We start from the raw sequence: 13,450 nt of genomic DNA, 5'->3' as shown, positions 1-13,450 counted from the left end.
TCCAGAGAACAACCATGTTACGAATTTTTGAAGAGAAGGGGAAGCGGTGGTTCGAGGCCACTCGCGAAAGACAACTCCGTTTTGGTGCTTCCAAAGTTGCCAGCAACATAGTCACACAAGTGCAAATATACGTCACTGGGCGACGGTGGCCGAGACATCTAGGATATGGAGTTGCCGAATATCGACATCGTCCGGGACAAACATCAAGCACATCCCAAAAACAAGAAGTGAAGGGGCAGGAGAAAATCAGATGGTTTGCCGTCTAAATGGCGACATTGCATAGGGGGGAGGGGGGCGTCTAGCACCGGTAGCATCAAAGATTTTCTTCCGAAAAGGACATCTCGCATGTGGATTCTAGCCTCGACCAGGAGCCAGCGAAAGTAACACACCCACGAAGGGCTGCGACTGAGCCATACGAAGTCGGCAAATGGTCTGACCTCCCCGCCAAAACAATGCATGCCTTAGAAGGCAGACGTAGCCGACACATCCGTGGTGCCAGCGCAACGAGTGAGGGCGGCGGCATGGAAGGTGTTAGGCGGGCTTTAGTGGGCCTTTTAGGCATGTCTTGCTGATCAATGGTGGGCACATCTTTGCACTCGCCACTAGTAATTGATTATCGGTGAAGGGCAACCCTTCTGACCCGCCACTGGCAATCATTACCAGTTGTGATTACCATTGGTGGGCGTTTCCTAGGGCCTGCCACCATTTATTTTTTCCATTTTTTGTAATGTTAGAATAAGTATTTTAGGAATAGATCTATGGTCTATTTTTTTAATATTGTAACTATACCACTAAAAGTTGCATGTAAAATTTTGGCAATATTTAGGTTTAAGTTTCTTTTGTTAGGGCATTAAATGAATTTCTTGGTATTTAGTGGAGGTAAACATTTTTTGTTTTCTAAGTGAAAATGAAGTCTAGAAAATATGAAACTTGGCATGGAGTCATGGTATGAACTCTAGGCATTGTGTTTAATTTTTTAGTGAGTTATAGAAAAGTTGTGATGTACTTCACTTACAAATTGAAGCATCTTTAGGGAAGAAACTAGGTTTCAAGAGGGAATGAGCAAGTTTACATGTGAAGCGACCGCTGCTTCGCCGGTTGGACTTGGGTTTGTTTTCACACTCAACATACACCATTGCATGTATCATGTCAAAATTTGGTATTTTTGGGGCCTGTTTGCTATATTTAAGCCATTAAATGCATTCCTAGACTTTTAATTAATGCAATTCAAATTTGAACTATAGGTACATGACATAATCGTTAGGAACGGGCTGATAGAATCTTATTGGTGATATATAGTGTGTTTTTAGGCCTCATGTTATGAAATAGGATGACTCCAAGACACCATGTGAGCGAGACACACACCAACATGGTGGTTATTTGGATTTCAATTCCAAAAGATTTAAACAAATCATGAAAATCATGAAACTTGTAAAAAAAATAGTGTTATGATATGACCAATAGATGATGCGATAAAATTTTGAGACTGTCTCACAATTATTTCAGTATACTGCTTACAAAATTGAATATAGCAAACAAGTCCCAGGAAAGTCAGGTTTGCAAGTAATGTGACTATTGCCTTGGCGGTTGGCCTTGAATTTTTCTTACATCCCGCATACACCATTACATGTATCATGTAAAAATTTGGCATTTTTAGGGGTCTCCTTGTTATATTTAAGCCACTAAATGTATTTGTAGGCATTTTAATGGATATAATTCAGAACTGAATGTATGAAATAATTGTTATAAATGGGTTGAAAAATATTATAGGTGGCCTTTAGTGCATGTTTAGCCCTTACGTAAGGAAATAAGAGAAGTCCAAGACACCACGTGGTCGAGACTCATGTTCACAATGCGAGCATGGACACCAGTTCCAGTTCCGGTGCGAGCCGAAGAGTCGGCCATTTTATGGTTGTTTTTCCAATGCGAGTTATCGGTTACATTATGATAAATGACTTAATGTTGTATTTGTCGTACCCATACCTTTTTTACATCGGTATAAAAGATTTTGTTTAATCTTCACAAAATTGCATGTTTTTTCTTTTCTCATTTGAAAGTTTTTTTTAGCATTTTTATTTCACAATTGACGACCGCTTAACAAAGCCGCTCAGGCCGACTCATGGCCCATGTTGAATGTGCATGCGGGTACCCACCCTCCTCGGCCTATGTCGGGGCCTGAATATGCTTCTCTGCTATGTTGACCCATCCCAGCTGATCTCTTCCAGTCAACTCGCTCACAATGTCAGGAGGGTTCAGAGACCGTGGTTGGAGGGCTCTCAGCATGTGGTCACAGTGACAGGACTGTCGACATACTCCTTCATCACGAGTTACTTGGAGGACATTGCTGAATCAGCAAGGAAAGTGCATCGAGGTCGGGTTCAAGATATATGTTGATGCTGCTGTGGGACGCCATGAGGATGAGCTCCCGGAGGACACTTGGATTTTTTATTTTATTTTTTTTCCTTTATCATTTATCATTTTTTAATTTTCAAAATCCAAGTTTTTTTTTCAAATTCATGATTTTTTAAAATTCTTGAATTTTTTAAAATTGTAATTCCTAGATTTTTTTGTAGATTTTTGAAAATTCACAATTTATTTGAACATTTTTCCAAGTTCACTACTTATTTTAAAATTCATAAATATTCTTTCAAATTCGTGGACGTTTTTATAAATTCACCGATTATTTAAAGCCATGAACATGTTTTAGTTCACGGACCATTTCAAAATTAGTAACAGATTGGTTTCCATAAAACAGCGAACCAGTAGCAACAGAGAAATAAGAAGAAGAAAACAGCGTGCAGCGAACGAGCGGGCGGAGTAACGAGCGAACAGCGCAAAGTAGTGACCTTACTGCGCCGCGACCCATGCGGCGTGCGGTACCGACCATTTTTTCAAAATATAATAAAATATAGATGTGGCTAGGTCTCAGTCAAGTGACATAACATGAAAGAAAAAACTAAAAAAAATTTTGCACTTAAGGCTGAGACTTAAGAAAGTCTCAGTTGACTAAGACTTAACAAGACTCGTAAAATAAATTAGCGCTTAAGGCGCTGTAGAGGAGCTCTCGGACTATGCTACCACTGGAACTGGTGTCCATGCTTCCAAAACCATTACCATCAACCATAGAAGATAGAACATTCCAACTCAGTCCGGTCAAAAGGATGTACGTATATGCTACGTACACTGGAATTCCACGCCCCAGTACGACGAAGCACAGCTGTTTCCCCCGAGTGCTGTGTACGCACTCGCCGCGATTGGTGGACGAGCTCGCCGTCACCGGCGGGCGCGTAGCTTACGGGCGATGTCTTGCGCCGAACCAGATGGTGACCTTGGGCGCGTATTCCATTCCACGTACGAGGCCAGAGCAAACGTCTACGTACCGTGCCAGCAGCGCTGGAAAACGGGAGCTGGCACCGGTGACCGCGTGCCGTGCCAAACTGCCTAATTGCATTACGTCCTGCTTGTGTTGTGCGTATAAATAGGGGGTGAATGTTTGCTTCATTTCATGCACGTACGTACCCCGGCCCCTACTGGTGCAGAGTTTAGGAAGATCTTAGCTGCACTACTGGTGCAGAGTTTGAGTACACGAAGATCGACCAGTGGAGATGATGGCAGGGCATCGTGCCTGCATGTTTGCTGTGGCGTTGGCCCTTGGAGTGCTAGCAACAATTCCTGCAGGTAATTCCATCCACTTCAGATTATTTATCGGGCGCAGTTAGGTAACGCAAGCAGCTAGTACGTGCGCTATCAGTTAAGCAAGATAGGGTACTAACCCCAGTTGCGCGTTCCACTGTTGGAAAAACACAGCGGTGCAGTCTATCGGCGTGTGCTACGGTGTGAACGGCGACGGCCTGCCCTCGGCCAGTGAAGTCGTGCAGCTCTACCAGTCCAACGGCATCACCGGCATGCGCATCTACTTCCCGGACGCCGACGCCCTGCAGGCCCTAAGCGGCTCCAACATCGGCCTCATCATCGACGTGGCCAACGAGGACCTCGCCTCCCTCGCCTCCGACCGCTCCGCCGCCACCGCCTGGGTCCAGACCAACGTGCAGGCCCACCAGGGCCTCAACATCAAGTACATCGCCGCCGGCAACGAGGTGGGCGACCAGGGCGGCGACACGGGGAACATCCTCCCGGCCATGCAGAACCTCGACGGCGCCCTCGCCGCGGCTGGGCTCGGCGGCATCAAGGTGTCCACGTCGGTCTCGCAGGGCGTGACCGCCGGGTACCCTCCCTCCCAAGGGACCTTCTCCGCCGGCTACATGGGGCCCATCGTGCAGTACCTGGCCACCACCGGCGCGCCGCTGCTCGCCAACGTGTACCCCTACTTCTCGTACGTGGACAACCAGGCCCAGATCGACATCAACTACGCGCTCTTCACGTCGCCGGGCACCGTGGTGCAGGACGGCGCCAACGCGTACCAGAACCTGTTCGACGCCCTCGTCGACACGTTCTACTCCGCGCTCGAGAGCGCCGGGGCGGGGAGCGTCAACGTGGTGGTGTCGGAGAGCGGGTGGCCGTCGGCCGGCGGCACGGCGGCGACCACGGACAACGCGCAGACATACAACCAGAACCTGATCAAACATGTAGGGCAGGGGACGCCCAAGAGGTCCGGCGCCATCGAGGCCTACGTGTTCGCCATGTTCAACGAGGACAAGAAGGGCCCGGCTGAGATCGAGAAGCACTTTGGGCTCTTCAACCCGGACAAATCGCCGGCGTACCCCATCAGTTTCTAGAAGGCGGGACGCATCTATACGCGTACGTACGTAGCAAGACAACAAACATTTCCTTTTGCTCAGCTAAAATAAACTACTGCGGGCTTTGTACTTGAATAAGCTGCCTCTAGTGTAGAATGCGAACATCATGCTTTGCATGGATGGCGGAAAAGGTCCCAAATTATTGAACGCAAAAAAAAAAAAGGTCCCAAATTATTTGGATGGCGAAAGCGCTCAAATTATTTAATGGAGAAATAATAAGAGGCACACTGGCAATACTGTGATATTTCTTTTACCACTTCTTTTTGGCGAGCCATAGGTGCCCGTTGGGTAGTAATTTCACTGGATCAACCCCTCCCTTGTCGTCGGATCTGACATAAGTCACGATCCTAGGACGTCCTGTCAATAGAAAACTCCCACATGCAAAATTTCTCTTGTATGTTGGCAACATTTTATTTCCGTGGTGATTCTAATCGAGGTATATCGTTATGTGTGGATGTTGATAAGCAGTAATAGCTTTAAAGCATCTTTCACCAGCAAAATAAGGAAGAAGCTCTAGAGCATCTCTAGCCATTCTCCTAAAAAATGAGGAGTATCCGGCCAAATAAGCTAGTAGAGTATATTTACTCCACTAAGTTTTGATCGGACCTAGCCCATCCCCTAAATATAACAAAGTAAAATTTTCTTTTCTCATTTGCATTTCATTTTCGGCCCCTGAAACAAATTTCATTGCTTCTTTATTTCATTGAACGATATTTTGATACATCGGAGTACATAATTCACCAACTGTTCGCAACGAGAACGAAATCAAATAAAACAAGAACCACAATTAGACACTTTAATACATATCCAATTTGCATAACCGCTTCACTAGTTGGATTAATATTTTCCCTATGTCTTCATTGTTAATTCCCTCAATTGGCTTCTCGAGCTTGCACACTTCTTTCTTCTTCAGTTCCGATGAACAAAAGGAGGGGCTCAAGAATAAGGATGCAATGATAAAATGGAACAAGGAATTGGGGATGGGCCTAACCTAAATATCGTAAAAGACAAGGGAGAAGCACGAACAACTCTAGCGCAAGGTTGAAATTGGTGCGCACGCCCCCCCCCCCTCTTGCCGCGTGCGTCGTGCGGCGCCGACGAGATGCCATACACGCGAGGCACCGGGGTGAGCAAAGACACTGCCCGCGCCCGGCACACGGGGGTTGTCAGTTCGTGGTGCCTCCTCCCCCCCCCTCCTCTCTCTCTCTCTGCAACAACGACTACAGAGGCGGCGCACAAGGTCTCTCCCTAGGCCGAGGTCCCGAGGGATCGGGGGTGCAGAATGAAGGTCAGTGGTGGAGGCTGGATCATTCCAACCGGCGTAGAGGGATGCAGATGAGCCAAGGAAGCCGGTGCCAAGCGGCTTTGTCCGATCGCCATCGCGAGAGAGGAGATGTTGCTTTTGTGTTTCTTTTCTTTTCAAATTTTCTATAGTTTTTTCAGTGTCGCTCACGCTACGACAGAGAGCGATGAAGCTAAATGGGCTAATTGCGACCCAATTAACCAGAGGGCTCGGAGTAGCTACTCTTTAGGACATATGGTCCATGAATCGGTAGACGTGGCCAGCCGGGGAGTGGACGCCAGATTTAGCAGCCAAGAACGAAAATCAACGGCAGGAAACACACTTGATGTGAGAAGACTCAAAATTGGTTCAGTTTTATTGTCATAAACTAGATTATGATGGGGCACATTTCCGCGGCCGTCCATTTTAACGGTAGAACAGTTGGAAGATTGCTATAAATATAAATATGCTGAATGTAGACAAATCTGATTGAACTAATTTGTGACATGGGTTGTATTAGTTAACATACAAGTACACATTAACTTTGCATGATGAAACAAGAGTAATTGTTGATAGGTTTCATCACAATTGTTAGTTGTTGATGGGAAATGTATAAAGTAATTGTTTATAGAAAGAGGTATCAGCGTAGTATTGAAGAGCCTCCAAATCCGAACATGGATATGGAATAACAACAAAGTATATATTTGGAAAATAGGACACACACACACACACACACACACAAAATCCCACAGTAGAAATATTTGTAAGATAGAAATAAACAAAGCCAGAATCATATTTCTCATGTTTTGGAAGAGCTGGTTGTCAAAAGAAGTACTACACATAAGATAGAACTAACCAAAGCCAGAATCACCTCACAACCTTGTCAAATTATCTGTAAGATCAGAAAGGCTGGAATGTTACAGCTGCCCTAAGAATCGGATGAAGTCCCTTGATGAATCATCTCACCCTATTGTGGCTATTGCAGAGGTCATACGCTCCCCAAGTCAGATCCATGGCCATCCCTGGTATCATAGATGGAGTGAAAGGATAGTAGTTGCTTCAAACTGCTGATGAGGGAACTCATAGCAATCTGTCCCTAATAGCACCATCAAGTGCGGCTTTTCGTTAAAGCTCTTATTTTAAGGGGTGCACTATTGTAGCTAACAGGAAATCATTAAAATACAGAGATTTAGACAGTACAATATGTTTATATTGGTTTAATAAGCAGAGGTGTGTTAACCGGGCATGGCCACAAACAGGTCATGCAATTAGGGACACAACCATGGAGAGTCAAAAATATAGAATGGAGAAGTAACTAATCACATTTTTTGTCAGAGCCTCAACACTCGTGTCTGATACGTCCTAGGCACCATAGTGTACAGATAAAATTAAGATGATAGCTGGTAACCCAATATGATGGGTGTTGAAATATATTGCCCGTCTTCCTCCATCAGTTCGGACTTTTGGATGGGTTGACTGGTGCATGAATTCAATATGGTATCAGACGCCTAGGTTTTCCGCACCTGGTATGGCTCCGCCACCCGCGCCGCCGCCCCGGCCGATTCGGCCCCTCTTCTCCATGGCTGAGTTCCGCGCCGCCGGTGTCCCACCCCCTACCTCCTCCTCTACAACTACCCAAACACCTCCCCCTCCAAACCCTATGTTCTCCCTAGCCGACACCATTGCCGACGTCTCTCCCTTCATACCAATCTCATTAGACCTCGGCATCCACAACTACTACCATTGGCGCCACCTCTTCATCATCCATCTCGGGCGCTGCGGCCTACGCCACCACATTGATCCCTCCTACCCGCCACAGCCCGCTGATCCTCGCTGGGTGAAAGATGATCTCGCCATCATCCAGTGGATTTACACACGCATCTCCACGGAGCTTTTCAATCTGGTGTCCGACGATGACGCCACCGCCGCCGATCTCTGGGCTTCCCTTCAACAGCTGTTTCAGGACAACTCCGACGCGTGAATCAACGCGCTCAACACCGAGCTACGCACAACCATGCAGGGAGATGTCCCAGTCTCCATCTTCTGCTAGCGAATCAAGGGTATTGGCGATGAACTCCGTGAACTTGGTGATCACGTCGAGGATCGCACTCTCATCAACGCCCTCCTCCAAGGTCTCGGCGATCAATTCGAGAAGCAGCATTCCTTCATCCCCATGCTCAAGCCGTACCCCACCTTCAAGGAGGTCCGCTCGATCCTCCAGCAAGAAGAGAAGAACCAGGCTCGCAAGGCGCAACGGGCGCCACAGGTGTTTCATGCTGCCGTGCCCTCTTCTGCAGCTCCCACGCCTGGGCTACCGCGGCAACCGACCGCCCCTCCAACTCCTGCTGTGGCTGCCGCGGCCTCAACACCACCACCAGGCTGGCGCCCGAGCCCCAACTACAAGGGCAAGAACCCCGTCTACTGGCCTCCTGCATCTCGCCCTGCCGGACCTGCACCAGCCTCGTCATCCACCGCTCCCACGCCACCAGCTCCGTCGTCATGGCCTCCTTAGCATGATCCTTGGACTGGCCTCGTCCAGGCTTGGTCGATGCCATGGTCGGCCCCCTCGCCGTATGGTGCCCCTCCTGCGTACACGGGCACGTGGAGCCCCGGTCTTCTTCCAGCCACAGGCTCTCCGGGACTCCTTGGACCCAGGCCGCCGGCGCACGTCTACACCGCCACTCCTACTCCGCCTACCAGCATGCCAGGACCGACGTCGCCCTACAACACCATGCCGGCCTTCTACGGCAACATGCAGGCCCCAATCGCATACTACCCATCCGCTATCCCCTACGTCAACATGCAAGCTCCTGGCCCCTCTGCTCCTCCCCAACAGCCGGCTTGGGACCAAGCCGCCTTCATCAACGCCATGAACAATTTTGTCCTCAACGACGCAGGTACGAATTGGATTTTCAATTCTGGTGCATCAATGCATATGTCTTCAAATATGAATTTATTGTCAGCTTGTTTTCCTTCTGCTTTTTCCACTATCACCATTGGCGATGGCTCCACCATCCCTGTTTCATGCACCGGTCACTCTTACATCCCTTCCTCTCATGCCAATTTTCTTCTACGCAATATTCTTGTGGTTCCTTCCATCATCAAAAATCTTATTTCTGTTAGACAATTTTGCATTGACAACAAAGTTATCCTGGCCTTTGATCCTTTTGGTTTGTCTGTGAAGGATCTGACAACGGAGGCGGTCCTCGCTCGGTACAATAGCACGGGCGATCTTTATCCTCTTCATGGCGCGCCCACATCCACCTCTCGTGCCATGCTCGCCTCCGTTGATCTATGGCATCGTCGTCTCAGTCACCCCAGCAAAAACACTTTGACGTCTTTACTCCAAGAATTTTGTATCCCTAGTTCTAGCAGTCCTCATAATCCCTCTCTCTGTAATGCATGTCAATGTGGCAAACATGTTAGATTACCTTTTGGAACCTCTACTACCATTAGTACTTTTCCTTTTGAGTTACTTCACTGTGATTTATGGACCTCTCCAGTCCCTAGTGTTTCTGGTTATAAATATTATCTTGTGATCTTGGATGATTATTCTCACTATACTTGGACCTTTCCTCTTCGCGCTAAATCTGAAGTACCTGCAATATTTCTCAACTTTTGACAATATGTAATCACACACTTTGGCTTGCCAATTGGATTTATTCAATGTGATAACGGTCGTGAATTTGATAACACCCAAAACCGCACCTTCTTTCTCTCTCAAGGCATTCTTCTTCGTTTTTCATGCCCTTATACATCTTCTCAAAATGGTAAAGCTGAACGCTGTCTTTGCTCTATTAATGATGTTCTTCGCACATTGCTTTTTACAAGCTTCTCTTCCTTCCCGCTTTTGGGTTGAAGCCCTTCGCACCGCCACACTACTTCTTAATATTCGACCAACTAAAACATGCCCTCTTTATTCGCCTTTCCAATCTCTTTTTCTCTCCCACCCTGACTATTCTTTTCTGCGTGTTTTTGGCTGTCTATGCTTTCCCAACATTGCCTCTACCGCCTCCAACAAAGTAGAACAACGCTCACTACCTTGCATTCACCTTGGTCTTTCTGATGATCACAAAGGATATCATTATTTCGATCCATCTTCTGGTCGTATCATTCTCTCTCGTCATGTCACATTTGATGAAAATACTTTTCCTTTTTCTGTCACTACAACCACAAAACCAATTCCACCACAATCCGCCACCACCAAAACCCCTTCCCTAGTTCGTCCTTCGGTCATCTCCGCTGCCATGGAATCTTGTTTCGTCTCTCAGCCGGAATCGCCCACCGTCAGCCACCCTCCTACCCCGTCCCCCACCTCTCCCGCAACCGCATCCTCTACCCCAGCCGTCTTTCCCTCACCACATCCTACCACGACCCCCACCTCGACACCCACCACCTCTGATTCTTCTTCCTAACCGTCTTCTTCAACCAAAAACCCACTGCCACCCAATGTCATTCTTATACCACCGCTCACCAATGATCATGTCATGTGCACCCGTGGAAAACGAGGATTTCTTCTTCCCACCAAACGTCTCAATCTTACCGCCACCCCAACCATCTCTCCTATTCCAACCAGTTATAAGCGAGCTCTTCTTGACCCTCTCTGGCTTTCCGCTATGCGCGATGAATTTGGAGCTCTTCAGCAAAACAATACATGGACTCTTGTTCCCAAACCTTCTGGTGTTAACATTGTTTCTGGCAAATGGGTTTTTCGTCATAAATTTCATTCCGATGGCACTCTCGCTCGTTATAAAGCTTGTTGGGTGTGTCGTGGTTTCTCCCAGCAGCATGGTATTGACTTTGATGAGACTTTTTCTCCTGTTGTTAAACCAAGCACTATTCGTGTTGTTCTTAGTCTTGTTGTTTCCTCTTCTTGGCCTATTCATCAACTTGATGTTAAAAATGCTTTTCTTCATGGCACTCTCAATGAAACTGTTTATTGTCAGCAACCCTCTGGTTTTGAGAATCCTTCCTCTCCAAATTTTGTTTGTCTCCTCCACAAATCTCTTTATGGCCTTAAACAAGCTCCTCGTGCATGGTTTCAATGCTTTGCTACTTTTATTCAAACCATAGGCTTTATTCCCTCCAAATCCGATTCTTCTCTCTTTGTTTATCAGTCTCCTACTCACACTGCCTACCTCTTGCTTTATGTTGATGATATCATTCTCACGGCTAGTTCTGATTCTTTTCTTCAACATACCATCTCTTCCCTCAATCGGGAGTTTTCCATGACAGATCTTGGTCCCCTTCATCATTTTCTAGGTATTCATGTTTCTCGCACAACATATTCCCTCTTTCTTTCTCAACGGTCATACATTTTGGACTTGCTTTCTCGTTCTGGTATGTCTGATTGTCAACCCTCTCGTACTCCAGCCGACGTTGGTGCTAAACTGTCGGCTGATGGTGATCCTCTTTCTGATCCTACTTTATATCGTAGCATCACTGGCGCTCTTCAATATGCCACTCTTACTCGTCCTGAAATCTCCTATTCTGTTCAGCAAGCTTGTCTCTTTATGCATGATCCTCGTGCTCCTCATCTGGCTCATGTCAGACGCATTCTCCGCTATTTAAAAGGCACTCTTGATCACGGTCTCCTTATTAATTCTTCTTCACCTACAAGCTTGACAGTTTATTCTGATGCAGACTGGGCAGGTTATCCAGATACTCGACGATCTACATCCGGATTTTGCGTTTATTTGGGTGATAATCTTATTTCTTGGTGTTCTAAAAGGCAGGTAACAGTTTCCAGGTCTTCTGCTGAGGCTGAGTATAGGGTGGTTGCTCACGCTATGGCCGAGGCGGTGTGGCTACGACAGCTTCTCGTTGAACTTCATCGTCCGCTCCCACGTGCTACCATTGTTTACTGTGATAACATCTCTGCAGTCTACATGGCTTCCAATCCAGTTCAATATCGTCGCACAAAGCACATTGAGATTGACATTCACTTTGTTCGTGAAAAGGTGGCTCTTGGCGAGGTTCGCGTTCTTCATGTTCCTACAAGTGCCCAATTTGCTGACATTTTTACCAAAGGACTCCCGACTGCATCATTCAGCGACATACGCTCCAATATCAACATTGTTTCACCTGACGTTGAGACTGCGGGGGGATCTTAGAGTATAAGTCTATTCGTATTGTAATCTATCTCTATTAGTCTAGTCTTGGAGCCCAAGCTTTGTAATCTATATAAACAACCCTTGAGGCCCCGATCAATACAACTATTACTTCTCCAATATCTCAATCTATTAGCAGCTTGGTGGCAATGACTTTGGAGAAACATCACTATCTCATCTGGAAGATCAACTCCCACTTGATTCAAGTGATTGTTGCACTCAGACAATCTGAGCACAAGCTCAACGATTGAGCTTTTCTCCCTTAGTTTGCAGGCTAAGAAAATCGTCAGAGGTCTCATAGCTCTTGACGTGGGCACGAGCCTGAAATCCCAATTTCAACCCTCGAAACATCTCATATGTTCCGCGACATATCGAAAACGTCTTTGGTGCCTCAATTCTAAACCGTTTAACTGAACTATCACGTAGTTATCAAAACGTGTATGTCCGATGTTTGCAACATCCACAGACGACGTTTGGGGTTCTGCACATTGAGCGGTGCATTAAGGACATAAGCTTTCTACTAATCGCATAATCGCTACTGTCAACTTTCAACTATATTTTCTCTAGGAACATATATAAACAGTGGAACTAAAGCGCGAGCTTACGACATAATTTGCAAAGATCTTTTGACTATGTTCAGGATAGTCAAGTTCATCTTATGAACTCCCACTCAGATAGACATCCCTCTAGTCATCTAAGTGATTACATGATCCGAGTCAACTAGGCCGTGTCCGATCATCACGTGAGACGGACTAGTCATCATCGGTGAACATCTTCATGTTGATCGTATCTACTATACGACTCATGCTCGACCTTTTGGTCTCTTGTGTTCCGAGGCCATGTCTGTACATGCTAGGCTCGTCAAGTCAACCTAAGTGTTTCGCGTGTGTAAATCTGGCTTACACCCGTTTTATGTGAACGTAAGAATCTATCACACCCGATCATCACATGGTGCTTCGAAATGACGAATTTTCGCAACAGTGCACAGTTAGGGGGAACACTTTCTTGAAATTTTAATGAGGGATCTGTTGGAAATATGCCCTAGAGGCAATAATAAAAGGGTTATTATTATATTTCCTTGTTCATGATAATTGTCTTTTATTCATGCTATAACTGTATTATCCGGAAATCGTAATACACGTGTGAATACATAGACCATAACATGTCCCTAGTGAGCCTCTAGTTGACTAGCTCGTTGGTCAACAGATAGTCATGGTTTCCAGACTATGGACATTAGATGTCATTGACAACGGGATCACATCATTAGGAGAATGATGTGATGGACAAGACCCAATCCTAAG

At 46.4% G+C, this 13,450-nt stretch overlaps 1 protein-coding gene across 1 annotated transcript; it reads left to right on the top strand.

Moving 5' to 3' along the window:
- The first annotated feature begins 3,399 nt into the window (after positions 1 to 3,399).
- LOC123066555 (glucan endo-1,3-beta-glucosidase, acidic isoform) lies at positions 3,400 to 4,982 on the top strand. Its single transcript, XM_044489608.1, has 2 exons — positions 3,400 to 3,678; positions 3,808 to 4,982. Exons 1-2 carry the CDS (start codon positions 3,606 to 3,608, stop codon positions 4,734 to 4,736), a joined length of 1,002 nt encoding a protein of 333 aa, XP_044345543.1. The 5' UTR covers positions 3,400 to 3,605; the 3' UTR covers positions 4,737 to 4,982.
- Positions 4,983 to 13,450: the final 8,468 nt, after the last annotated feature.

The sequence above is a fragment of the Triticum aestivum genome, chromosome 3B (genome assembly GCF_018294505.1).
Source record: "Triticum aestivum cultivar Chinese Spring chromosome 3B, IWGSC CS RefSeq v2.1, whole genome shotgun sequence".
Taxonomy (NCBI): Eukaryota; Viridiplantae; Streptophyta; class Magnoliopsida; order Poales; family Poaceae; genus Triticum; species Triticum aestivum.
The sequence above is the reverse complement of the archived record's forward strand: the minus strand, read 5'-3'. Positions and strand labels throughout refer to the sequence as shown.

Coding starts and splice junctions, on each gene's coding strand:
- LOC123066555 (XM_044489608.1), top strand. CDS start 3,606: ATGATGGCAGGGCATCGTGCCTGCATGTTTGCTGTGGCGTTGGCCCTT. Junction 3,679..3,807: donor GCTAGCAACAATTCCTGCAG/GTAATTCCATCC, acceptor GGAAAAACACAG/CGGTGCAGTCTATCGGCGTG.